At 36.9% G+C, this 26580-nt stretch overlaps 1 protein-coding gene across 1 annotated transcript; it reads right to left on the bottom strand.

The window, feature by feature from the left end:
• Nucleotides 1-1993: 1993 nt before the first annotated feature.
• Nucleotides 1994-22980, bottom strand: LOC118843078 (putative uncharacterized protein DDB_G0287113). The gene is made up of 2 exons (XM_036750481.1): nucleotides 22868-22980; nucleotides 1994-3015 (listed from the first exon to the last, which is right to left on the bottom strand). The coding sequence occupies exon 2, from the start codon at nucleotides 3008-3010 to the stop codon at nucleotides 2540-2542; it is 471 nt and encodes a 156-aa protein (XP_036606376.1). The 5' UTR covers nucleotides 3011-3015; nucleotides 22868-22980; the 3' UTR covers nucleotides 1994-2539.
• Nucleotides 22981-26580: the final 3600 nt, after the last annotated feature.

Raw genomic sequence — 26580 nt, 5'->3', positions numbered from 1 at the left:
AGCCTAGTTCGTAACACATATTAGGCACCTAATAACAGCTATTCCCTTTCCTTCTAGCTCATTCCCCTTAAGTATTTGGCTTTTATAGTTTCCTTTACATGTTTTGTCTGCAAGAACTGAGGTTGAGGTAATTTATCAGGAGACCTAAACTACATTCAGTCCTGATGGGACTCTGATAGTAAGGCAGCCAAAGAAAGAAGTAACTTATTCATTCTGCCCAGGCCTTAGGTGCAATGGGCTGATATGGCATTCACGATTTAAAGCACAAGCCCAGGTGTTAGTCATGACCCACTTTTTGGCGAATCTTGGTGAATTTTGGTAACTTGGTATCAGGAGAGTAGTTGGACTACTTATTTTCCTGTGGGCTATTATTATGGACCCAGGTGCATTCCTATGGTCAAGGACCTAAAGTGCTTCACTCCTTTCCTTCCAAAGTTTATAGAAATTTCGCCTTAGAACCAGGAAGTCCTGGACTCAAGTCTTGCCTCTGACGCATACTAGCTTTGTGATCTTAGACACTTCATTTAACCCCTCAGAGCTCCAGGTAACTCTCTAAGATGAGAATTTGCAGAGAAAGCGCCAGAGGGAATTCCTCACTAGGGAGTTTGCTATGCTAAACTAGAGGTCCTATCATTATTTTCATTGATTAAATCTCTTCAGATCTGTGCTGGCATTTAGGGCTGTGTGTTGGCAATCAAAATGGGCTCTTAGCACTTAGTTCAACCAAGTGCCCTTGAAGAGTTTGACCTTTATTTCCTTGATTAAATTAGGAGTCCGTGATGACCTCCTTGCCTCAAGGGAAAGCCTAGTTTACATGGGTTTGAGTGACATGTTTGTGACATCAGAGGCTTTTAGACCATGTGGGTTTGTCACCTCTGTTACAATTTTAAGTAACACATGTGACTCACCCTTGACTCTGAAAAAGATATAAAACCAGGGGATGGCTTTCTATTTTTCAGAGCTCTAACCTACAGCTGTGGTGGCAAGACTGAATCTGGGCCAGCCCTTGTTGAGCTCCCGAGCTGAACTTAGATGTTGGTAATTATGAATTGTATTTGGCCTGTCAATGTTTGTAATTTGTATTTGCTCTGAAGTTCGGGGTGCTTTTTCCCCCTGAACTAAGTGAATGGTATTTGTATACTGAATTAATCTTGTTAACCCCTTAATGTTGCTTTCCTTAGTAAAGCAGATCAAAAGAACCTGGGCTTGCAGCATTCTGTGAGCTGGTCGTTGTTGGTTTTACACCCCCCCCCCATAGCAGCTGCTAGCCGGATTGTTGAAACACGCTGGTATGCATCAAATAATCCCATATGCCAAACAGCTGGTTGTACAGTGAATAGAATGCTGGACCTGAAGTCAGAAAGACCTGTGTTCAAATCCAGCCTCAGACACTAACTTTGTGACCCTGGCTAATTGAGGTAATCTTTGTTTGCCTCCAATAAGAAATGGGCATTATAATAGTACCTATTAGGATTACCATGAGGATCAAATGAGATATTTGTAAAAAAAAAAAAAAAATCCATTATCACTAAACACCAAGAGGTAAGGTTTTAAGTATTATGCTCTGAGAAATTGGCACATGCCAGGTGTCTTGCTTCATGCAAATAAATATTCATACCATTTATAGACTCGATAGTGATAGGATTGTAGATTTAGGGGTGGAGTAGGATTTAGAGGTCATTTGATCCAATAGCCTGATTTTACAGATAAGGAAGATGCAACTCAGTGATCTGTTCAAGGTCACACAGATAGCAAGTGACATACAGGACTCATTTGGAAACCAATACAACATTTTACTAACATGGCTATTGTGAGGGTGTGGTGAATAATTGTATTTTGTGTGTGTTGGCAGGGGTGGGGGTTTACAATTCTGTTGCACAAACAACACTGCCGGAGACAAAGTAAATGCTCAATAAACATTTATTGAATTGAATCCTGTGCATAATTAGAAAAAATGGCATCTTCCTCAATGGGTGTGACAATACAAGTGGCAAAATGTAGCAATTCTATTACATAAACATTCTGTGATGTCAGCTAAGGTGATTGACGAAATATGAGCAGACTTGAAAGGCCTGAGGTATTAGTGACTAAGTGGATAGAGAAAAGCAGCCCCTTCAACTCTAGAAGGTTTTCATTGTGATCTTGATCTTTGAATTTGATAGGTGGCTCTGCACAAGTTGCAAACCTTCTCCAAATTTGAGTATCAATAGAAGGTGATTGTTATATGCACAAACCAGTGAAGAAAGGTAGATTAGAACATGAAGAGGGGAGGAACAGAACAACTGAATGTTTCTTCACTTAGCTATACTGGCCAAAGAGAAACCATTTACTCAAATAGGATAAGATTAGCTAATGACATGACAGTGGAGCTGGTGTTTGACTGCAAACAGGAAAGCTGAGCCTTCTAGTAATATGCACTGGAGCAGATTAAAGGAAATGACAGAAATTTAACAAAATAAATGGTGATCTTGATTCTAACTCAACATCAGTCAGTACCTCTAGAGCAGGGATTCTCAACTGTAAAACCCAGTGACTAATATTAATTGCTCTTTTTTATGTCTTCTAAACATTTTAAAATCTTTTGATGCATCTTGTTCACCTCTTGCAAATACTCTTGCATTTTTTCATATATTGTTTTTATAGTTTCTCGTTCCAGCATCAGATTTTCTTTCTTTTCTTGCAAATTTTGATACATTTCTTTAACAACTCTGGTCATATCTCCATATACATCTTGGTTTTCTCCTTTTGGATCTTGCTGAAGGCTTTCCACATTTTGCTCAGTCCCTGCCTGTGCTGGCAGCTCCATAGCATCCTTTGTTGCTGCATCTCTCTCATGTTTTTCAGGCATTCCTTGTTGCTTTTCTTCAATCTTTGGTTGCATTTCTTCTTGTTTCTCTTGTGTCCCTTGCAGGCTCTTTCGTGCCTCAAGCTGCATTTCCTTTATCTCTTTCTGAAATTCTTCCATCTTTTTTTGCATATCAAGGATCTCCTTCTCCAGATCTCGTTGCATCTCTCCTTAGAGAGAGAGAGAGAGAGAGAGAGAGAGAGAGAGAGAGAGAGAGAGAGAGAGAAACATGTACATTTAATATGTACCCACAATATACATAATCTTTGCTTTTTATGTGAATAAAAATAACATTCATTAAGGAACTATCATAATAAAGCAATCCTACTTGTCCTGTTAATTTTGAGGATTTGGGGTTGTAGCAACCTGAGATGTTAAAGACAATAATAAGAAATGTCATAATGACGTTTTTATATAGTGATGGTTAAAGAAAACTTTCACAAATATTTTGTTAATAACCTAGGGTCTTTTTCCAACTATGTGGATAAAGAACTGAAAATAATGCTTAAAATGATTGATTTAGAGCAGATCTGCTAGGAGCAAAAAAGGATTCCTGAGCACTGAAGTTACTTGTGATAAAAGTACAGCCAGGCTTGCTAGTCCTTCTTTGGTAGAGGTACTCAATATAACATTTATTTAAATAATAAGGACGGGATTCTGTTAAAGATGGGCAATTCTAGAAATACAACTTTAAAAAACAAATTCTACTAAAAAAACCATGTACTGTCACCAAGCTGGAATTCCATGGTGTTTGTACTTAACATGTATATATGGAGATATGTTGAAGTTTTTATGTTGATCTACCTGGAATTATTACATAAGGAATCTCTCCAATGTGGAAGTTAACTACATAGAAGGCCCTGTCCAGATCTGTTAATCCCTGGAGCCTAAAAGTATTTGTTAGATTGTTGAAAGGTCACTTCTCACCATCTACTTTCAGTGACTATTCAAAGGTTTAAATTTTATAAATGAAATAGCTTAATTAGGCCTTCAATGGTTATGTTGCAGAGTTGTACCAAATGACACTAAACTATGGAATTTCATTGATGGTATTTTGCATGATCATATCACATAAAGAACAATGAAGTCAGCCAATAGTGCCTCCATTTTAGGGCCTAGCTTGATAGACTGCCTCACTATCTTTGACCAAATTTAGGTAAACAAATCTTAAGATCAATAGCATTCACACAATACCCCATTAGAAAATTCTTCAATTCAGTTGAAGAAATATTCATGAAGCATCTAATATGTGAATACCCGAGAATGCAAAGGCAAAAAAGAAATAGAGTCACATCTTAAGGAGCACATATTTTACTGGATGGGGAAAGGATATAACATACATACACATACATACATACATACACACACACACACACACACACTATAACATGCTATGAGGAGGGAAAGATCACTATCATCTGTGGTAATGAGGGAAACTTCAAGAAAAAAGGCACAATTGAACTGAAAAAGACATGCCAAAAATTGGAATAACCTATGCGAAAATAGAGATGAAGTATTGAATTTGGGGAACTGCTAACTTGACTGGTTCATAGAAGGATCTTAGTATTAATTAAGACAGGTAAGGGAGTTAGGATTGACACTGTATAAGGCTTTAAATACCTTCTGTGGGGAAGGCATTAACTCTGTGGTTTAAGAAGTTTATTTTGGAAACTGTGTAGAAGTTAGACTAGAGGTGGGGGTGAAATGAGTAGGAGTCTTCTATTTTTCTTCCCTTCTGCCATAACTTGGGCACCACTGTTGGCGAAGTGATGATGGTCTAATGAGGGTATTAACCCCGTGAGAGAAGAGGACAGATGCAAGAAATGTTACGGAGGTATTATCAATGATATCTGGCAACTGAATGAGAGAAGTGAGAGTCAACTGTCAAGAATGAGGTGAAGGACTGGTGATGACTTGCCAAGAGATTGGCAAAACTGAAAAATGCGTGCTCAAAAGAATAATCTGATTATCATGACAGGCACAATAACTTCTGCTCAGACTGTGAAGTTATACTGATCCCTGAGTTTGCATATTTAAGAATGAGGAAGGACAATTCATGAACAGTCATCTTGAGATATAATATTTCAAAATCCATCAGAGACCCAAGAATACTTTCAAGACCCATTAGAGAGATGCCAAGAGTTGTCCTAGCAGCTCACATCACCTAACATCAAATGAACTTAATAATTCACAAGGCAGCAAAACATTGGATTTATATCCTATCCGGAGAGGAACCTGAGAACAATGTCTAGGAATGCCAGATTTCAATGACGCCTCAGGATAAACCAGGATTTACATAAGTACTCACAAATGTTTGTGTATATTACTGAAGTTCATTCCAATTATGGGGGGTGTATCAATGAATCAGTAATATATATTCAAAAATCATTCTTAAAAACATTACCTAGAGGCTATATTTGATAGCCAAAACTTAATTCTGATATTGAAATGAATCTTAAGCATGTAGTCTCCTATTTTGCATAATTTAGGAATGACATCTACTCTTCCTGGGGAAATAACCAAGAAGCCTTGGGCAAAATGACATTGGTATTACCCAAGCCCTCTCAGAACATCTTTCTGGTTATAGTAGACTGCTTCTAAAGAAGCCTTCAAGTGAGCTTTAAACTGCAATAATTAAAGGTCCACGGGTAGATTTTTTTTTTGCAACACAAATTGTCAAATATTCATTTCTGACAACAGATTTGAATTTACCTCACTTGGGTTGAATACTTTGTGGACAGCAAGCTTATGTAACATTTCACGTAATTAACAAACTGGCTTCTACTTTGAACCTTTTTATTTCTCCCTTCTTCCACATTCTGATACTACTTAAGAACTTGTTCCCTCCTTGTATAATGGCATTCCTGTCTACTCCTTTACTCAAACTCCCCAACTCACTAATCATGGTTGGGGTATCAGAATATTGTTCATTCCCTATCACTACACTTTCACACTCTTAGTCTTCTACCATCACTTTTAAGTATCTCTTCCTGTGTGGTTCAGAATATTGAAATCCATATCACAGTGGTTGTTATCTACTAACTGCAAAATATTCTTTCTTTCCTTAATGAGCTCAGTAGCTGGCTTACGGTTTTTCTTTCCACTAGAACTCCTGTGCTTATACAAGATGAATTCAACATACATGGGAATGTTCACTCAAATTCCCTAACCTCACAGTTCATCATTCATCTCTTAACCTGCACTCCATTTTAGTAATACACAGAGAGATGCTTAATTTTACCATCACCCACAAATGTTCCATTTACATATGCTATAATTCTTTGTCCCCTATCTTTCTCACCACACCTTGTGAAATTGAGACCTTTGATTACTTTCTTCATTTTGTTTCTATTCATATGCTGAACACAACTGGAGGGAATCATGAATCTAAGCTGCCTGGACCCATTTCAAATTTATGTCACAGAATCTCAACTGAGTCCTCATTGTAGCAAAGTAATCCTTTTACACTTCTCTAATCAATGCACTGACTCATCATGACAGCTGTCCCATTCTCATCCCATAAGTCCTCTACCCTCTTAAGAATCTTGACTCTTAATTGAAAAAAACTGAGGCTATTTCTATCATCTCACATCACTCAGGTGTCTCCACCACCTATCTTCTCTGTCGCCCCTATCCTCACAGAAAGAGGTGGACTTTTTGCCAAGACAAATCTCAACATGCACCCTTGATCCCATAATCTTGTGTTTGCCAGCAAATAGCCTTTATCCTCTTCCTTACCTTCAAACCAATGGTGAATCTCTCATGTTATTGCTTCTTACCCTGTTGCCTACAAACACACCCATGCCATTCCCATCCTTCCAAAACATTCATTTTATCTAGCCTTTGCTATTACTTCGGTTCTTTATCTTTCAGTTAAACTCATTGATAAAGCTGTATTCATGAAGTAGATCCAATCAACTCTTCTTACTAGCATCTAAGTCCACTGCAGTCTGGCTATTACCTTCATAATTCAATTGAAACTATTCTAAGTTATCAGTAATCTCTTAATTGATAAAATATAATGGACTTTTTCACCCTTATCATCCTCAAGGTAGTGTTTGACATTGTCTTATACCCTGTAGGGTTTCACAATATTGTTTTATCCTGGGTCTCCTTCTACCTGTTTAGCCACTCCTCAGTCTCTCTTACTGGATTTTCATCCAGATAACAGCAACTAACCATGAGTGACCCATAAGGGTCTACCTTGGATCTTTTTATCTTTACCCTTGACACCATCTCACTGGGTTTCAGAAGTCATCTCTATGCCCATGAGTTGCAGTTCTATTTATCTAATTCAAACCTCTCTCAAACTGTAGTCTTACATCAGCAATTATCTTTTGGACATTTTTAACTGGGCATTCTACAGCAATCTCAAACTCAGCATGTCTAAAACAAAACTCATCTTCTCTTCCCACAGAACTCTTCCTTGTTCCCAACTTTCCAATTATTGTCTCTATCTCATCACCATTCTCAAAGTCACACAGACTTATGGCCTCAGCTTTCTCCTTGACTCCTCATTTTCACTCTCCACACATATTCAATTTGTTGTAAATTCTTATCATGGCTATCTTTAAAATGTCTCTCCTGTAAGTCTCCTCTTCACTCATACAGGAGTCACCCTGGTGTTAGCCCTCAGCACTTCATGTATGGACTTCTGCAGTAGCGTTTTCCCTGTCTCAAATCTCTTCCCGCTCCAACCATTCTTACTCAAGTTCTAGTGGCTCTCCCCTAGAGTATCAAAGATAAATGCTGTTTGGCATTTAAACCCTTCACAACTTGGCCATTTTCTACCTTTCCAATCTTCTTATACTTTACTCTCCTCTATGTATTCTATGAACCAGCTACTAGTTGTTCCTCATATAAGATATACCACCTCTTGACTGTATCTTTCTACTGTCTCCCATAGTTGGAATACTTTCTTTCCTCCCCCATACCTCCTCTTGGATTCCCTGGCCTTCTTTAAGACTCACCTCAAATTTATCTTTTTCAAGAAGCTTTTTTTGTACTTCTGCCCCACCCGCTTACCAGTACCTTTGCTCTGGGATTGCCTTCCATTTCAAATGTATATAACTTGCATATACATAGTTATTTGTATGTTGTCTCCTCTATTAAAATGTGAGCCCCTAAATGTCAGGGATCATATATGTTTGCCTTTCTTTGTGTCCCCAACGCTTAGTGCAATACATGGCTCACAAGATGCACTTCAGTTTTTTGACAGATGCATTGGATGAATATTCAACATTGTGCCCCCAGGACCCTCAAAGAATTAATCCAGCTGAATGTACGATCCAGAAACAACGCATATCCTGAAGTAGATTTGTTGCCAAAACTTGATAGCTTTCTCATTCTTCAATGTATCACTCCTAGTTTGATTATTGAAGTCAGTCCTATAGAATTAATAATGAAGCAATGTTTCAACTAACTCTACCTAGATGTATCTGAAGACTTAAGAACTAGAATGTGTACTGGATAATGATGATAATCATTAACATAGTACGTTATGGTTTGAAAGTATTCTATACGTTATCCCACACTTATACACATGTATTGTTATTCCCATTTTATAGATGGGAAAACTGAAACAGAAAGGTTAAGTGACCTGCCCAGGGTTACAAAACTAGTAAATGTCTGACAAAGTTCAAACTCAGGTCTTCCTAAGTCCAATGCTCTGTTTACTGTGATACCACTCTAAAAATATCCTTGACTTACTTTAACAAAAAAATCAGTTTTTCCATGTACTAAAGGGTTTGACTAGAGTAAGTTTCTAAATTTATGTTTTTTTTTATCATGTAGTCTATATCATGAGTACAGATGTGCCTGTATTATGTTGCCATGTTGATCAACTATAAAATGGGTTCCTTCCATGATGACCTTGTAGAAGGCCTATAAGAAGCAGCCATTTCTATCTATTTATGATATTTTATGCATTTCTATCTATTTATGCTATTTTTAAAAGTATACCTCCTGAGGACTTACCATCAATTTTGAAAAAGAGTCCTCTGGTCTTTTTATGCTAACTAAAATTACAGAGATAGGCCTGAAAAAAAACCCCTTTTTTGCTTAAAGGAATGAGTAGCAAAGGTCAGGGTATTACACACATCTGCTAGGGATGCTGATGAGAAGTAAAAGTTTTATATCATTTGGCATCTTTTATATATTTCATATTTCTGTAATCGTATACTGCATCACATTATCATTAGCAGAATAAAGAGACAATAAGTTATAATGAAAAGAATACAGGATTTAGCATCCAAAAATCTGTGTTGGGAAGAAAATTTAACTAATGTAATATATTGACTTTGGGCATTCCAGTTAGTTTCTTTTGGCCTCAATTTCCTCATCTGTAAAACAAATGAGTTGGTTCATATATTTAGAGCTGAATGTACCATTAGACATTATAACTATTAAACATGGTAAATCATCAAAACCTCTTGTCTACAAATGAAGTAACTGAGGTCTAGAGAGGGTGTTTTGCCCAAGGTCATACTGATAATAAGATGCCAAAGCCATAATCGGAATTCAAGTTTGGCTTTTCCCCCCCACTGATCCTGTTACTCTTATATTCAAGGCTCCCTAAGGTCATTTCAAGTGTCTTAATCTATGACTAAATTCTATGACTCATTACTTCAGTAATGAGTATAATTTTGTTGAGGGCATATTTATCACATTCCTGTTGGTCATACTACATAGCAGAGACCCTGAAGGATTCTATTGCGAGATGTTGCAATCAAGGATATTCTAAATGCAAAAAAAATGGACCTGCCGATTGGTTAAAATGTGCAATTACCCTTAGCAACTTAAAAGTAACTACACAGTTAAAATAGGAAATTTACCTTAAAGGTACCTGTCTAGAGTATGACTTTTTTATAGCACTTCTATAGATGGAAAACCATACAAAATATTTCATTCTCATGAATCAGTTATAAAAGAAACAGCAATATTTATATAATGCTTTATCATTTGCAAAATGATATACACATGTTATCTCATTTCATACTATTATTATTCCTGATTTTACAGATGAGAAAGAAAATAGACAAAAGTTAAATGGCTTTCACAGGGCCAGACAGTTAATATCTGAGGCAGGATTAAAACTCAAGTCTTCCTGATTCTAAGTCCAGATTTCTATGCATTGCATAATAATGTGAAAATGTAGGTTATAGAAAAATGATATTCAAGGTATAGTATAAGCTGTAGAAATTTTGGCTAAAATATGATGAGATTAAAATGATTAATCAATTCAGCAGGGAGAAATGTTTTTATATCCTGATTTGAAAAGAAGAAATCTCTTGATCATCTAGTTACAAATCATTGTTACTGTAACAGTGGGGCCATTTGTTTTGCCAGTGATGTGCTAAAACCATATGTTTTGTAGATGTTTTCTTTGTTGACCCCAAAGCCAGTTCAATGAGATTATCCTTTGCCATTTGCAAGGGTCAAAAGGAAAAAAAAGGCCCCTCCTGTGCTCAAAAGTTCACATATCTTGATTCCAGTCAAATTCAGCATGCTGAAGCCAAGGTTTGAGGAATTGCCATAACAATTACATCCTGTGTGTTGCATCAATGTACGTGAGTTTTCTGAAGCTAGAGTAAAACATAAATGTTGAATTTGAGCTACATTCACAGTATAAGAAAATGAGAAGTGAAAGGTAGCTGATGACCACGTTGTCATGGAAGATAATAGCAGTATAAGGGGCTGTCTAGTACAACAGACTCCCTCATTTCACAAATGAAAATGGAAATATGCACAGGAGATAGAGGCAAGATAGTACAATGAGAGAAAGTAATTTCGCCTAGCTTACCCAGCCCACAACTTTTCCACATTGACCTAGAAAATGGGTCAGACCAAATTTTGATGGGGAAAGCCACAGGAAAAAAATGTTATAATAAGTAATTTTTCCAGCTAGGGCAGCCTAGCAAGGCAGAGAGGTCTGCAGACACTGGGGTTGGGGCTGGCAAAGAGCCTGTGTGAAGGCAGCAGTGGGGAGTATTTTAGCTTCCAGTAATGAAGAGGGTTGGAACAGAGGACTAGGAAGGAAGCACCAGGCCAGAAAGAAATACCAGGGATTCTTCAACTAGTGCTGGGTACAGGAACAAGTGCTAGATAGTATCTATATCCTATTATCTAGCTCTGGATCACAGATGCATAATAGAGAGGAGAGTTTGTGGGCAATTATGGGCCCTAATTGAGCAAAAAATGAGGAAATACACTTGTGTTGCTCTGAGTCCAGGAGAAGTGCTGTGACTCAGTTCTAGCCTTTAGCCCAGCATGTAAGCCTGCATTGGAATAAGAAGGGCAGGAGTCCCAGAGCAAAGTAAAGCCAGGCTTTCAATCACTCCTAACGTGCAGATTTTCCCAGTGGGCTAACAATACCTTGAGTATAATAGCAGTCTATGGAAATGCAACCATTCACAAGCGAATAGACCTAAACCTTGGCCATAAACTTATAGAATTCAGACCAGAAGGGTAGTGAATAGAATTTTCCTTAGGTTACATTATTTTAGGAACACAGAAAAACTTGTAGGCTCCCAAATAGAACTCCTAAAGTACAGGACATAAAAGACAGCTCAGGACAGATAGATATCCAACCTTCCATCCTAGAAGCATACATATCCCAGAACAAACATGGAGTCAAAAGTCAAGAAGCTGGAAGAATGAGCCATAAAAAAATAAAGAACCCACTCAGTCAATAAACATTTCTTAAGCACCTACTATATGCCAGGCACTGTGCTAAGTGCTAGGGGCTAAGTATTGCCCATAAAGAGCTACTATGGTGATAGGGAAGCTCAAGACACAGGTCTAAAAGAATACAATGACTTAAAATGTCTGTGAACTAAGCCTCAAAGAAAAGTGAGGATTGGACACAAGCCCAACAAGAATTCATAGAAAAGTTAAAGACAAGAGTTTTTAAGGGGCAAAAATAATATTCTCAAAACCAAATGAGAATTACAGAAAAAGGTACAAAAAGAATAGCTTAGTAAACAGTTAAAAAAAACCTTACTGAAGAAAATAACTGCTTGAAAATTAGATCTGGTCATGTGGAAACTAATGACTCCATGAGACATCAAGGAAAATGATACAAAGTCAAAGGGCTTAAAAAAAAGAAAATTTGTACTCCTAGGAAAAATAATTGACCTCAAAAATAGATCAATTTAAGAATTATTCAACTACATGAAAGTTATAACAATAACAGCAACAGATGAGCCTAGACACCACATTTCAAAAAACATGCTGAAATACCTTAGAACCAGAGGTAAAATTAGACATTTGAAAGAATTAGTTAATCACCTCCTAAAAAGGACCACAAAATTAAAACTTCTAGGAATATTAGAGCCAAAATCCAGAGCTCTTAGCTCAAGGAAAAAATACGACAAGCAAGCAAGAATTTAAATATCATGGAGACATCATCAGGATCATTCAAGATTTAGCAGCCAGCAATTATGATGGAATGGAGAACTTGGAACATGATATTCCAGAGGGTAAAGATCTAGGTTTTCAAACAAGCATAACTTACCCAGCAAACTTGAATATGATCCTACAGGGGGAGAAAAGGATCTTTGCTTGAAAGTCCTTTATTTCATTAATCTTAATGAAATGATGAGAGCTGAATATAAAATTAAATGCAGGACTCAAGAGAAATATTGAAAGATAAATGAGTGAGAAATCATAAGGAACAAGGGTAATTTGTTTATATTCTTATATAGAGATCAACCACATAAATCCTGCAGTACTTGATCATTACCAAGTGTCTCCCTATGCCTTTCTTTATAGATGGTAGGAACTGGACTCTTTCATTCCACTTTGCACTCTACCCGATTTCAATTCCATGGAACAAATGGCCCCATCAAGATAAATTCATTATTTCTAAACTCACCACTATTTTGCTAACTCAGGCTTCAATGGATACTACCTTCTTTGACCTTCTCTTCCCTCTAATTTGTGGGTTGAAAGGCAGAATACCAAAATCCTCCCAATTCCCTTCTTTATGGAGAACGATAAGGGGACTCTCATTCTACTTTGAGTCTGCTGCTCTCTGACTGGTTTCAACTCCACAGGAACAATGTGCCACCACTCCTCCCTGCTTCTTCCCTCCACCCACATTCTTATCTCCTTTTGTGTATTCTCTCCCCCTGTAGACTGTAAACTTCTTGAGACCAAGGACTGCCTTTTTATTAATTGCATCCCCAGAACTTAGCACAATACCTGGCACATGGTAGGTGCTTAATAAATGTGGTGGATATTTTTATATTGGATTGGTCTTAGAGAGAGTCTAGTTAGACAGAGGGGCCTGGTTATGATTCTATTATCTTTAGATAACCACAAAAAATGGGAGGGTAGAGAAAAGAAATGCACTGGGAAAGGGGAGAAGGAAGAGGAATGAAGAATATTATCTTATAAGTGGTATACTCAAAGAAGTTATGCAATTGAAGGGCAGTGGGCAATACTTCAACTTTGCTTTCATTTGAATTGGTTAAATGAGGGAGAAATATACATATACATGGTTTGGTACATAAAATTTCCTTCAATAAGTAGGAGGGGAAAATGTTAAGGAAAAAGCAGAAAGGTGGGGGGGGGGGGAAGAGAGACAGGGAAGATTAAGGGAGGCTGAAATCAGAAGCAAAACAAACTCTTAAACAGTGGGGAGAGAAAGAAAGGTATAAGAGAACAGGATAGAAGGAAATACAGTTATCAATCACACCTATGAACGTGAATAGGATTAACTCCCTTATAAAATGGAACACGATAGCAGAATGGCTTGGAAACTAGAATCCACCAATGTTGTTTACAAGAAACATACTTAAAATACAGAAACAATACAGTTAAAATAAGAGATTGAAATAGAATCTATTATGCTTTGTTGAACTAAAAGGACAGGAGTAGCAATCATGATCTCAGACCAAAAAAAAGACAACTAAGAAATAGAGCTAATTAAAATAGATACACAGGGAAACTACATTTTGCTAAAAGGTACCATAGGCAATGCATATTAATAACTGAACAAAGTATAAAAAATGCACAAAGTAGAATAGTATTTTGGATTCTTAAAATTAAAGAAGATGCAGGAGGAAATAGGGAACCTCAATTTGCTCCTCAATCTAACCATAAAATTAACAAGAAAGAATTTCAGGAAGTTAACGAATTTTAGAAAAGTTAAATGTGGAGAATATTGAATGGGAATAGAAAGGAATACACCTATTTCTCCACTTCACCATATTTAACCATATATCTGGGCATAAAATCATACGGAAACATAGAAAAATAAATTCTAAATGCATCTTTTCAGACCATAATGCGATAAATAAAAATTACATTCAATAAAGAGCCTTTGAAATTAAATTAAAATTAATTTGAAATAAAATAATTTAATTCTAAAAAATAGGTGGGTGAAAGAACGAGTTATAAAATCAATAATTTCATTAAATATGACAATGAGAAAACATATGAACATTTTGTGATGCAACCAAAGTACCACTTACAGCAAAATTCATCTCTCTAAATGCTTACATTAATATAAGAGAAAAAGATGAACAAATTGGTTGTGTGACTAACTAAAAAAAAACCCTAGAGAAAAAATTAACTCCTCCACCAATTAAACACTAAAATAGAAATCCTAAAACAAATCAAGGAAAGATGAAAAAATTGAAAATGAAACAAACCATTGAGCTAATAGAAATAGGAAGGGGTTTTTTTGTTGTTAACACCCTCCCTCCTCCCCTCACACACAAATAGACAAGCCATTATGTAATTTTATTTAACAAAGTAAAATATCAAAAAATTAAAGGTAAATTTATAACTAATGAAGATGAGATCTAAATAAGATCAATATTTACAAAAATAATGTCACCTATATCAAAAGAACAGGAAATCAAGGACTTAAAATAATCCTTAGGAAAAGGAATTGAACAATGCATAAATGAACATCCAAAGAAAAAATAAAACTGGGACCATATGGATATAAAAGTGAATTCTACCAAACACTTAAAGAACAATTAATTACAAAAAGCATTTGAATAAATTAAAAAAAACCCTACAACTCAAATATGGTCTTGATACAAAAAAAACCAGGGAGAATCAAAACAGATTTTAAAAAAATCTGTGGATGAATTTCTTTAGTGAAGACTGATTTTAAAAAAAGTCAGCTTACAAATATTATCTAATTTATTCATAAATTCCTTTCCTCCTGTTAATTCTGATAAATAAATTAACTTTGTAGATATTAGCATTCTAAACAAACAAAAGAGGATGAAGGTCATTGAACGTAAAGTACAAAAATGTTGTAGGCCTAGGAAAAAAAGGAATATTTTGGGTTCTCCTTCAACCTACCACTCAAAATGAGATAAAGGACTTTGTTTTATAAATGCTGTCATGATGATTTGATGGATGTGTGATTTCATTTATGTGCCTACTATCTTCATAGATTTAGGTCGCAATCATACAATCACAGAATTAAATGATTTTGAATCTAAAGGAACATCTCTGGCCACCTAGTCCAAACCACATGTGAAAGCAATCCCCAGTATAACATACTCAAATGGTCATTTAGCCTCTTCAAGTGCTCAAAAGAGTGGAAAATTATTACTTTCTGAGGGAATACACTCTACTAAAGGATAATTCTGTTAGAAAGATATTCTTTACATAAAACCTAAATTTTGCCTCTTCACACTCCCAATTCACACTATTGTTTCTGCCCTCTGAGGCCAAAAGCAACAAGTCTAACATCACTTGTACCAGAGAACCCTGCAAATGCCTCAACACAACTATTATTTCCCACAAGTCTTTTCTTTTTCAAACTCAATATCTCTAGTTCCTTCAACACATCATATGACATAATCAAGGCCCTCCACATCCTAATTGCCCTCTTCTGGCCACTCTCAACTTACTGCTGTTAAACTTGGCTATCCAGAATTGAACAGATAAAAAAAATCCCTAGCAAAATTTAAAACAGTTGTGTTGTTCATTTCAGAAAACATTTTTAAATGAAATATTAGTGCAAATAGAAGGGGAGTGGAGTGATAAGACAAATAACCTTCCAATGTGGATTAGACAGCTATGGTAAAAAGATTGTGTTTTCCCATTTTCTCCAAATAATCATGAGTCACCACCACAGAAACTACCTTTGCATTGAGATTCCTTTCAGACCACTGAATTGACAAGTCTAGCACAGGTGGTGCTATCCACCTTAGAGACCTTGACAAAATGGTCTTCCAAAACAGAGGCAAAGCATTAGCTTTTAGTGGTTTCTAGAGAAGACAATGATATAGAGTTGTTGCTCCTCCTTTCATTATTATTAAAATATCAAATATATACAATAGAACCACATGTATTTCTAGGTATTTAATCTTCAGGAATTTTAGAAGTACTTCAACATTTATTTACTTAGAGAACTGAGCAAGAATGGATGAAAGTGTTTAGATAAGACATCATCCATGACTTCATGAAGATTATACTCTAGAGAAAGATGTGACATGTCACAGAGCTATAATATAAAACACATGCTAGTGCTTTAGATTCACAAAAGAAATTGTCACATGAGGTGGGCTTTAAAAACTTAATGCTAACAGGTAAAATCAGGGAAGCCTTCATTGATAAGGTAAAATTCGGGAAGACATACAGTCATAGGAAACAATGAAGGCTAAGTGAGGGCTGGGAGTCTAGAAGCAAGTGCATGTGTTTAGGGAATATAGAATGGTATAGTTTGGTTGGAGCACAGAGTATATGGCTGGGAGGAATATAAAATAAAACTAGAAAGGTAATATGATGCCATTAGGTTCCTTAAATGTTAAGCAAAAGAATCTGAACTTTCCTTGGTAGAAAATAGAGAGCCAGTGAAAATTTTTGTGTAAAGGTGTGGTATGGTTAAATGTATACTTAAAAGATATCACTTTGGATGAAGGTATGGATTAGGGATGGAGAGAATTGAGGCAGGGAGTTATGTTAGAAGCCATTGCAGTAATAATAATAGCTACTATATACATACAGTGTTTTAAAGTTTGCAAAGTTTTTTTTTTTTTTTTTACGCATTTCATTCTATTATCTCTGTAGCAATTCTGTAAGGAGTCATGATTTACATTTCATACTTAAGAAAACTGAAGTTGAGTGATTTCCCCTACTATATACTACTCCACCCAGGTTCATAGTAAGACACAATTCCCAATAACTCGGCACACTAAGTCATCATCCATCCCACAAAAGCTCAGTCAATAAGGGTCTATGTTTTCAGTAAGCATAGAGTGGAAGATTGTGATGAGAGGGAGGTTACAGGAGTAGAATGGGAATGACTTAGTAACTAAACTGAGAGGGAAGGGAAGAAAAAAACACAAAGATAATACTAAAGTTTCAGACAGAGACTGTGCAATGATGGTGTCACTGACTGGAAGGAAAAATAAGTTTAGGGTGAAAGATAAGTTCAATCTTGTAGCAATTTCATAAGACTCTTCATTGGCAGAAACACTGATGCCTGTATGAGGGGGTAGAGTTACCAAATACTTCAGAGATATTTGAGAGGATAAAGATTGAGAAAATACACCGAGTTTGGTGGTTATGGGTTAAGTGATGACCACTGACAGGACAATTTCAGATATGGTGGGGAATTGGAACCAGTTTTCAAAGGGATAAGGAGGGCAGGGTGAAGAACTAAAAGAATTGGGTATTAACACCTTTTAAGAAAAAATTGGTGAAGGGGAGAGAGAAATATGGCATCATAGATGGGATAGGAAGGTCAAGGGAAAGTTTTTTTTCTTCTAAAAGGTTGATCTGATTATGTTTGTAGAGGATAAGAAGTCAGTGTAGTAAGATTAAAATTGCCTGAGACAGAGGTGATGATTGCTTCAGCATGGTCCTGAAGGAAATGGGATCAAGGGCACAGATGGAGAGATTAAACCTTAGTGAGAAGTCGACATTTTTCTTCCTTTCTAACCAGAGGGAAAAAGGATGTGTGATGATGCTGAGAAGTTCAGATAGCTTCAATCTGAGTGAAATAGGCTTCATCTGCTTATAAATTTAGTATTTGTTGGTATGTTACAGAGTGGAAAAGATCTGGGTGACCAAGTGGACTAAGATGATCCCCAAACAGTAACATAGAAGGACTCTGAGCAGCAGCTAAGGCCCAAATCAAGTTAGACACCAGGAATTTGTAGGATTTTATGATCCATAGATTTTTTTTTTTTACTAAAATGTTACTGAATTGTGGCTCTACTATATACTATTCCACCCAGCCATCAATCCAGGTAAATAAGAAGGGAAGAAGAAAGACAAGGCTCAACAGAGTAGTAATAGAGATATTGATAATGCCAGGTAATGTCCACTTTAAGGCCCAGGTGCCTAATATTATTGCATAATTAATTAAATCATAGTACTTTCAAAGAGGCAGAATGTGTAGCACTAGGAACAGAAACTTCCTTGGAACAAGGAAGGAAGATTGAAATGATGTTGCCAAAGAAAAAAAAGAGGACAGGAATATGAAGAAAATTATTCCTGGCCAATTTTCCTGCTGTTTAGACTTAAGAGAATAAAATCATGCCATTTAACTCCATCCACAACCAAACACAGCAGACTGAAAAGCAGCAGATTTCCATTGTGGAAAAATAAGATGGCATTAAGCATTTAAGGTTTCAATGGTCATTATTTTTACTTCATAAATATTAAAGGAGAGTCAAAGCTTCTAACTACCCAACTGCTGTAAATGATGGTGATCAATCACAGGGAAGCAGATGAGGCTGCCTGTGAGGAGGTTAGAAAGGATCAATATGGTTCCCTAGCAACAGATCTGCATGCCTAGAGTTCCTGCAGCCACCAGGGACTATTCAATCCCTGACCTGACCCACTAAATCAAGACAGTCTTTTCTCTTATATTTCCACAGTGCAAACTCAGAGAATACATTTCCAAAGACCAAATATTGCATGTTTATCAAATAAATCCATGATAAAAATGAATGCCTAATGCAGAAAAGGGTAATTAAATATTTGTGGCAGATGACATTTGATCTGACCTAAACAGTACTTTATGATGGAATTGGACGTGCAAAGAAATTCTATGGCTATTGTTCAGCAATGTTAAACCACAGACATTGTTTCATTTCTTTTTTGTGGGGCTATGAGCAGAACTTCAGGAAAGGGAAAATGCTTTCGTATTAGACCTATTTTCAATTTTTTTCCCCAATTTAAAAGCATTTTTTCTCCTTCCCACTTCTTTCACTGTAGGAGAAAGGGAAAGAAAAAACAAAACTTTTGTAACATATATAATGAAACAATCAAATCTTCATATTGCATGCCCATTTTTTCCCATAGAAAAATCAAAGACACTGCAGTATGGCATAATTTTGTTGGATTTTTCTTTTAAAATAAGAGATAAACATCTTTTCCTTGGACAAATAATGACTGATAAAATGTGCACCTATTCTGACCTTACAAAAATTTATAGCAATTTTCTTTTTGTCATATCTTTTCCCATTAAACCTTCTTTCATGATATTCAATTCAAGGAGAGCAAAAATTCAAGTTTCAGCCTTTCAGGACCAGTTATACTGCTAGGGCATTTCATTGGCTGCATTTATGTATATGACTGCATCTCATGCTTATGCCTCCAACTAAACCCCCAACTGGGGAGAAAAGTAAATTTTTCTAGCTCCATCTACCCTTTGACACAAGTCATAGGACAACAGATAGCCTTAGAGGTCATCTAATTCAACCACCTCTTTTTACAGATGGGTTAATTGAGGCCTACACAGATTAAGTGATGTTCAGTAAGTGGCAGAGCCAGGATTTTAGCCTAGATCCTAAAGACTATAAATCTAGCACTCTCCCTAATGCCTTCTCTGACAAATGGGATAACTGGTTGATTTCCTTCAATCTGTCTTCCAAGATAGGTAGCTAAGACCTAGAAAAGGTAAATTCTGTTCAATGATATTCTTTAGTGGAAAGTCCTGCTTTACAAAAAGCTCCAAAGTTCCAAGACACAATTAAAGTATACTCTTGCTCCCAAAATATTTTACCACTATACCTAAAATTTCTACTATTAAAGAGTCATATTTTTAGTTTAAAGCTTCATGACTGTTTCTTTTTAACATGTAAGCTACTTCTGATAAAGGGCAAAAATATGTTAGCATGCCATCACCACACATTAGTGCCTTCAGCAGGATCAGGACTTTAGAAATCATAGCAAATCTGTCACCTCTCAAGTTTCCCTGGAGTAGGGAGGTAAATCTCACTGTACTATGTTTTGGTTAGCATACATCTGGGAGTATTGTGTTCAGTTTTGGAGACATTTTAGGAAACATGCTGACTTCCTGGAAAGCAAACAGAAGAGAGAACCTGGTGGTGATGGCCCCAAGTTGCTGGCACATGGAGATTAACAGATCAGAAACTTTAACCTGAAGAAAATGTCATGAGGTCATGGAGGACATAATAGCCATTGTAATATGTTTAATAGTTCACCAGATGAAAGGATTAGACTTGTTCTGCTTGACCCCAGAAATCAGAATTAGGAGCTATTTTATTGAAAATGGAGGAAGATTTAGCCTAGACATAAGCAAAAATGAAATAAAACCCTTCAAGCTATGCAAAAATGCAATAGGCTACCTCAGAAGAAGGATGTTGGTGGAGAATGTCCTATATGTTACCTTTAGACATAATAATTTTGAAGAACATCTCTATTTCAGTGTAAATGGGAAGTCACATCTAATCTCTATGTTTTGACCTCCTTTACCTAAAGGTATCCCTTAGCCAAGATCTTTAGCAAGACCAGCCAAAAATACAACATCTACCCTGTCCCATACTGCAGGGCTAACTGGAGACTAACAAACTAGGAATTCCCTGTCCCCTCCCCTGGAACATAACACTGCCTTCCAGGCCAGTGGCTGAGCATTTATAAGTCCAGCATGACAAGGCATTGATAATGGACATACTTTGAGAACTGCTGGCATAGTAAATAGAAATCTGACCATGGAGGTAAAATGCAGAAAGAGCTCTTGCTCTATAAGTCAAAGGCCTTGGGTTGAAGCCTACTTCAGATATTAACTTCTAGTATCACTTTGAGCAAGGTCATTTTGCCTCCCTGGAACTCAATATCCTCATTTTACAAATGAAAGGGCAGGTATAGATCAGGGTGGAGAACCTATGGCCGTGCCATCTATGTCATCAAGTGCAACTGTCCTTTTGACTGAATCCAAACTTCACAGAACAAAACCCCTTAATAAAAGGATTTGTTCTGTAAAGCTTGGGCTTACTCAGAAGGTCACACAGAAGGACCTAGAAGGCCAGAGGTTCCCCACCCCTGATGGTTTCAAAAGTCCTGTCAAGCTCTAGAGCTACTATCTTATGCTGTTGGCTCAAATCTGACCTCTGACACACACTGGTATGAAACTATGAACAAGGCCCAAAAGCCTTTAATGTCCCAGTCAGCTCTGTAAGACTACATGGCACAGATGAGCTGCTGATTTACATTGGTGAATGGAGTTTCCATGATTGGAATTTTCCATATCAATAAAAATCACACATCTTAGTCCCTCCCTGACCCTTCCCCCACCACAAAAAAAGAAAAAGGAAAAGTGATTCAAGGTTGATAAGACAGGCTGAGAACAGGGTAGACTTCAGAACTTTAGAAACTTCTTAGCTCCCTTTCCATGACTCCATTTTTCCTTGTCAAAAAAATGCAACTGAAGCTTGTTATCTGTTTCTTAGATTGTAAAGTCCCATTGGGTGGGAAGTGTGTCTATTGACAATTTTTTTTTACAACAAAGTCAGGTGTATGAGTATAAATCACAGTTTGTTACTCAAATAGATTAACAAAGTCTTTATACCTTTATCTTGGATGCTTTAAGAAATAGGGAAAGAGTTTAAGACATGGCCCCTTTCTTCTAGCAACTTGCAGTAAATCCAGGACAAGTTAATTATAGAAGTAGATGCCAAACTAAGAAGTCGGTGCTAAGTATGCAAAAGAAATGGGGGAGGGAGGGCCACAAGAGCTAGAGAAGATGGGACTTTATCTGGGTGACAGAAGACAATCTGAGATTTAGATCATTCAATCTGGAGTTTAAAGCCTTAAAGATGTGGAAAATTGAGCCTTATGCAATACTCCAACTACATGCCTTTTCATTGGTTGTCTCCTAAGCCTGGAATCTTCTCCCTCCCCGCCTCCACCACTTATTTTTCCTGGTCTTTATTCAAATGTCAGGTCAAACACTACCTTTGGCAGGAAACCTCCACTCCCCCAGGGGCTAGTGGCTTCTCCTCTAAGAGGACCTTCCATCAACTTCGTCTATATGTAACATATCCAGTTATTTAAATATTGTTTCCACTATTAGAATATGAAATTCTTGAAGGCAAGGATTGTTTTTGCCTTTCTATCCTCAGAATTTGGCACCTTGTCAGATTCATAGTACGTACTTAGTAAATGCTTATTTATTCCCCTCCCACAACTAGTCAGCCATAGTAGGTTATACCACACTGCTCCAGTGGAAGAGGAGGCAACCTAAGGTGTGTGGAATGGAGAAAAAGCATGAACAAAATTAGATAAGGCACAAGTAAACATGACCTGTGATAGCAGCATGTCTGATTAGAGTTCAAAGTCTGTATTATGGGTAGTAAAAGGTAAGGTTGTGAAAGTACGACCCAATCCTGTAGCAACTCAGTTACATCAGGATTCTGGTTTATTTGTTGTTTATATATATATATATATATATATATATATACACACACATATATATATACATATATATATATACACATGTATATAGATGTATATATACACATATGCGTATATATACACATATATATGTATGTGTACATGTATATATATATATACAAACAGCTGAGAGAATAAAGAAGCCCTCAGAAGATATTTTCTAGGCTGTAGCTAGCCTTGACCTTCGACAAAGAATTATCATCATTGTCTAAGTCCTCAGCTCCCAGGAGAAAAGACATCTTTTAAAGGGGCACTCAGCACAAGGGAACATGGAAACAGAGGGAAAGTTACACAGGCATATCAGATCTCCTAAGTCATACTTCTCCCATTAAGAAGACTCACTTAGTTTTTTTTGCAGCCTCCCTCCTTCCAAGACAAACAGTGCTGGAACTGCAGTAAGCAAGCCAGTCAAGTATAAACGCCAAGTGAGAGGAGCTCCCTCTCCCTCCCTTCTTTTATCTGTTGCCTATAGGCAGCCTTCAAAGGGGGAATATCTGGTGTTCTAATTAAGGCTATAGGCAGCAGCTGTTGCCTCCTGGCCCTCACAGTTCAACCATCTTGCTTTCTTGATTGCGGTAACAAACTAAAGGTGGTGATCTCTCTCACATTTAGGATCACTGAAAAGGCTCATAAAAATGCTAAGTGCTAGAGCTATTTTGAAGTAACATGCTGTGCCCAAATGATTATTATTAAAAGAATGTTTTCGATTATTCATACTGTAGGGGGAAAATAATAATAGTCTTCTGGAAATGAGAAGATATCTCTCATCATTCCTTTGCAGAGGCGGTGTAAATTACATTTTTAAAGATTTTAATCCATTAGTCAGTTTTGTTGATTTTTTTCTTTTCTGATTTCTTTGAATATAATTTATCTATTTTCTACATTTCTCATTGTTAACCACAAAAAGAGAAGTAGGTGGTACAATGTTCAGCATTCTGAACTTGGAAAGAGGAAGATCTGAATTCAAAGCCATTCTTAGACACTTACTAGGTATATGACCCTGCACAAGTTACCTAACTTCTGTCTGCCTCAGTTTCATTATTTGTAAAAATGGGATGACAATAATAACAATATCTACCATCCAGGGTTGAGCTGATGCTTGTAATGTGCTATACAAATTCTACATCTTATTATTACTTCTTTAAAAAATTCTTTGTTGTATGAGGGGACTCTCTGAGAGGAGTGAGAGGAGGGATACAAGGGAAATTTAGGTGATGTAAAAACAAAATATATCATTAAAATTTATTTTAAAAATAATATTCTCTCCTTAAATTGTTCACACACCACTTAAATTACATTTTCTTTTTTCAAACAGCAATTTTTTTCTTCTTCCCCTATTACCCCGACTCTACCCCACTTAAAAATGAAAGGGAAAAACATTACATTTCAAATCTATATAGTCAGGCAAAACAAATTTCTGCATTGAACACGTAAAAAAAAGTCTCCTTTTGCACTCTGATTCCTTCAGCTCTCTTTTAGGAAGTGGATAGCATGTAGTCTTCTGGAATTGTGATTGGTGGTTGTATTGATTAGTGTTCCTAAGTATTTCACAGTTGTTTGTCTTCAGCGTATTACTGTGATTGTATAAATTGTTCTGGTTCACTTCACTCTTCACAAAATAGTTCATACAAATTTTCCCAGGTGTTTCTGGAACCACCCCATTTATCATGTCTTACAGCACAATGGTAGTCCATCACACTTACATACCATAACACATTCATTCATTTGCTGACTTATGGGCATTTCCTCTTTGTCACCTCAAAAAGATCTATAATATTTTTTGTACAAACTTAGAACTGGTTTTGCTTTGGACTAATCCCTCCCTTAATATGCTCTCCTCTTGTTTTCTCTATTCCCTTCTTTCCTTTCCCTGTTTATGTCTGTCAAGTGGAATATATTTTGTGTATTCTTCTCTCCTTTGACCAGTTCAGGTGAGAGTGATGATAAAATTTCAGGTGCTCCTCACCCCCTTCCTTAATGACCCTTGATGAAGATAGAGTTCAGTGGAAACACGGGTATGCTCTCTCCATACTGGAATGTAAGCAGCTTATCCTTAATTGCAATTTTGCTGGGCAAGTTATTCTTGACTGTAAGCCTATATCCTTTGTCTTCTGAAATACTATTCCAAACTCTCTATTTCTTTGTAATTGTGGCTATGTAGTCATGTGGGGTGCTGATTGGGCTCCTCAGTATTTGAGTTCTTTCTGTCTGCTCATAGTTTCTTTTTGAGATTGGATTTTGTCTATGAAGTTCCTGGGGGTTTTCATTTGGGGGCTTTTTCAGAAAATGACAGGTGGGTTTTTTCCAGTTTTCACTTTGTCCTTTTAAGCTAAGAGATCTGGATAGTTTTCTTTAAAGATTCCTTGAAATATGTTTCTGTACTCTTTTCTTTGATCATGCCATTCAGAGTCCAATGATTCTTAGTTTTTTTCTCCTCTGTTTTCCAAATCAGTTGTTTTTGCTCTTGGATATCTTACATTTTCTTCTATTTTTTCATTCTTTTGATGTTATTTTAATATTACTTGACTTTCTGTTTCATTGGCTTCTGATTGGTTCATTATAATTTGGGGGGATTTTATCACTTGGGCAAGGTTTTGTACCTCTTGTGCCAAGCTGTTAATTCCCTTTTCAATTATTTCTTCTGTAGTTGTAATTTCTCTTCTATTTTTCTCTAGCATTCTTATTTCATTTATAAAAATTATTTAAACTCTTAAAAAGTTCTCACTTTATCTCTTCCAGGAGTTCCTGTTGAATTCGTGTCCAAGATACATTTTTCTTTGAAGTGTTGCTGGTAAATGCTTTGGAGTTGTTTTCTTCTCAGTATGGTAAACATCCCTGATAGCATAATAGATTTTTATAGTGGGATTTTTTTGTTTGTTTATTTCCTTATCCTTTCAGTCTACTTCCTGACTTTGGACTTCCTATTAGGTCTATGCTCTGTACACTTCCCGAGGGGAAGGTTTGGACATAGTCTTTTTTGCTGTTTTCTTGAGCTGTTGGGTGTTGTGGTATTCCAGGATCTCTGGGACAGTGCCTTGCAAGCTCAGGGCTCCCAAAGTGGTCTAATCCAGGGCAAAGTATCCTTGCTGCTCCCTTAGTCTGAGTTCTGCAAGTTCCTCACCTGGCTTAGAGTCTGAGCAACACTAGACTGGACTCAGCCACTCAGACAAATGAGAAGCTCTCTTGGCTTAGAGTGACAACTGCAAGCTCTCCTTCGGTCTAGGATTCTGGCCCAGCGTACTCCTCTGAAGGTTTCAGTCTGGGCTAGAAGCTAGAATTGAGTTTCAACTTTGCTCCTGGGGTATAAGTCACAAAAGGGTTGCTTGATTATGAATTTATTCCTGGGGCCTGTGACTACTCCGTACTCTGCAATGCCAAACCTGAACAAGATCCCCTGCTTAATTCACCCTGAATCTGCGACCAGAACTGAGTGGTAGATGACAAAGCTGCCATATGGCACCCACTCCCATCAGAGTGCCCTGGTATATGTCTGGGACCTCTGTTTGCTCTGGTGGATACCTTCTCCCTGTCCTAGGATGCTCTGCCTAGTGTCTTCCTGGCCAACTTCATTGTAAATGTCCACAGATATCTATCTCCTTATGCTGAATTGGGCTGGAAAAGTGACTCATGGACTTTTCTTGGATTTCCCCATCAGGATTTTGTTAGATTCAGTTTCTAAATCTGAAGGGGGTTTTTTGGTGGTGAGAAAGGGTATATCTCACTGTGCTGTTTTTTGCTACCCCAATCACATACTGTTTTAACAAAAAAAACAAAACCTTTTAGTAGAAAAGAGGGACCCCAAAGAAAAGTGATCAAGTCCTTGGAGATAGAATCTTTTCTCTTTTCCTGCCTGGAACAGGGCTGGAAAATGCAAATCACCATCAAATCAGGGCATTCCATAATCATCCCACACATTTCTAGTGCAGCTCAGTTAGCTGCCAAACCACCACCCGGCCAAAAGTCTGCCAAGTAACCTGTGAAATTGCACCTTGTAGCAGCCGACAAAGATCACAGCTCAGAGATGCCCCATTTTCCAGGACTGTGAGTGACCTCAA

This window comes from Trichosurus vulpecula, chromosome 1, assembly GCF_011100635.1.
Source record: "Trichosurus vulpecula isolate mTriVul1 chromosome 1, mTriVul1.pri, whole genome shotgun sequence".
Classification (NCBI taxonomy): domain Eukaryota; kingdom Metazoa; phylum Chordata; class Mammalia; order Diprotodontia; family Phalangeridae; genus Trichosurus; species Trichosurus vulpecula.
Note: the sequence above shows the minus strand (reverse complement) of the source record. Positions and strands in the feature narration are given on the sequence as shown.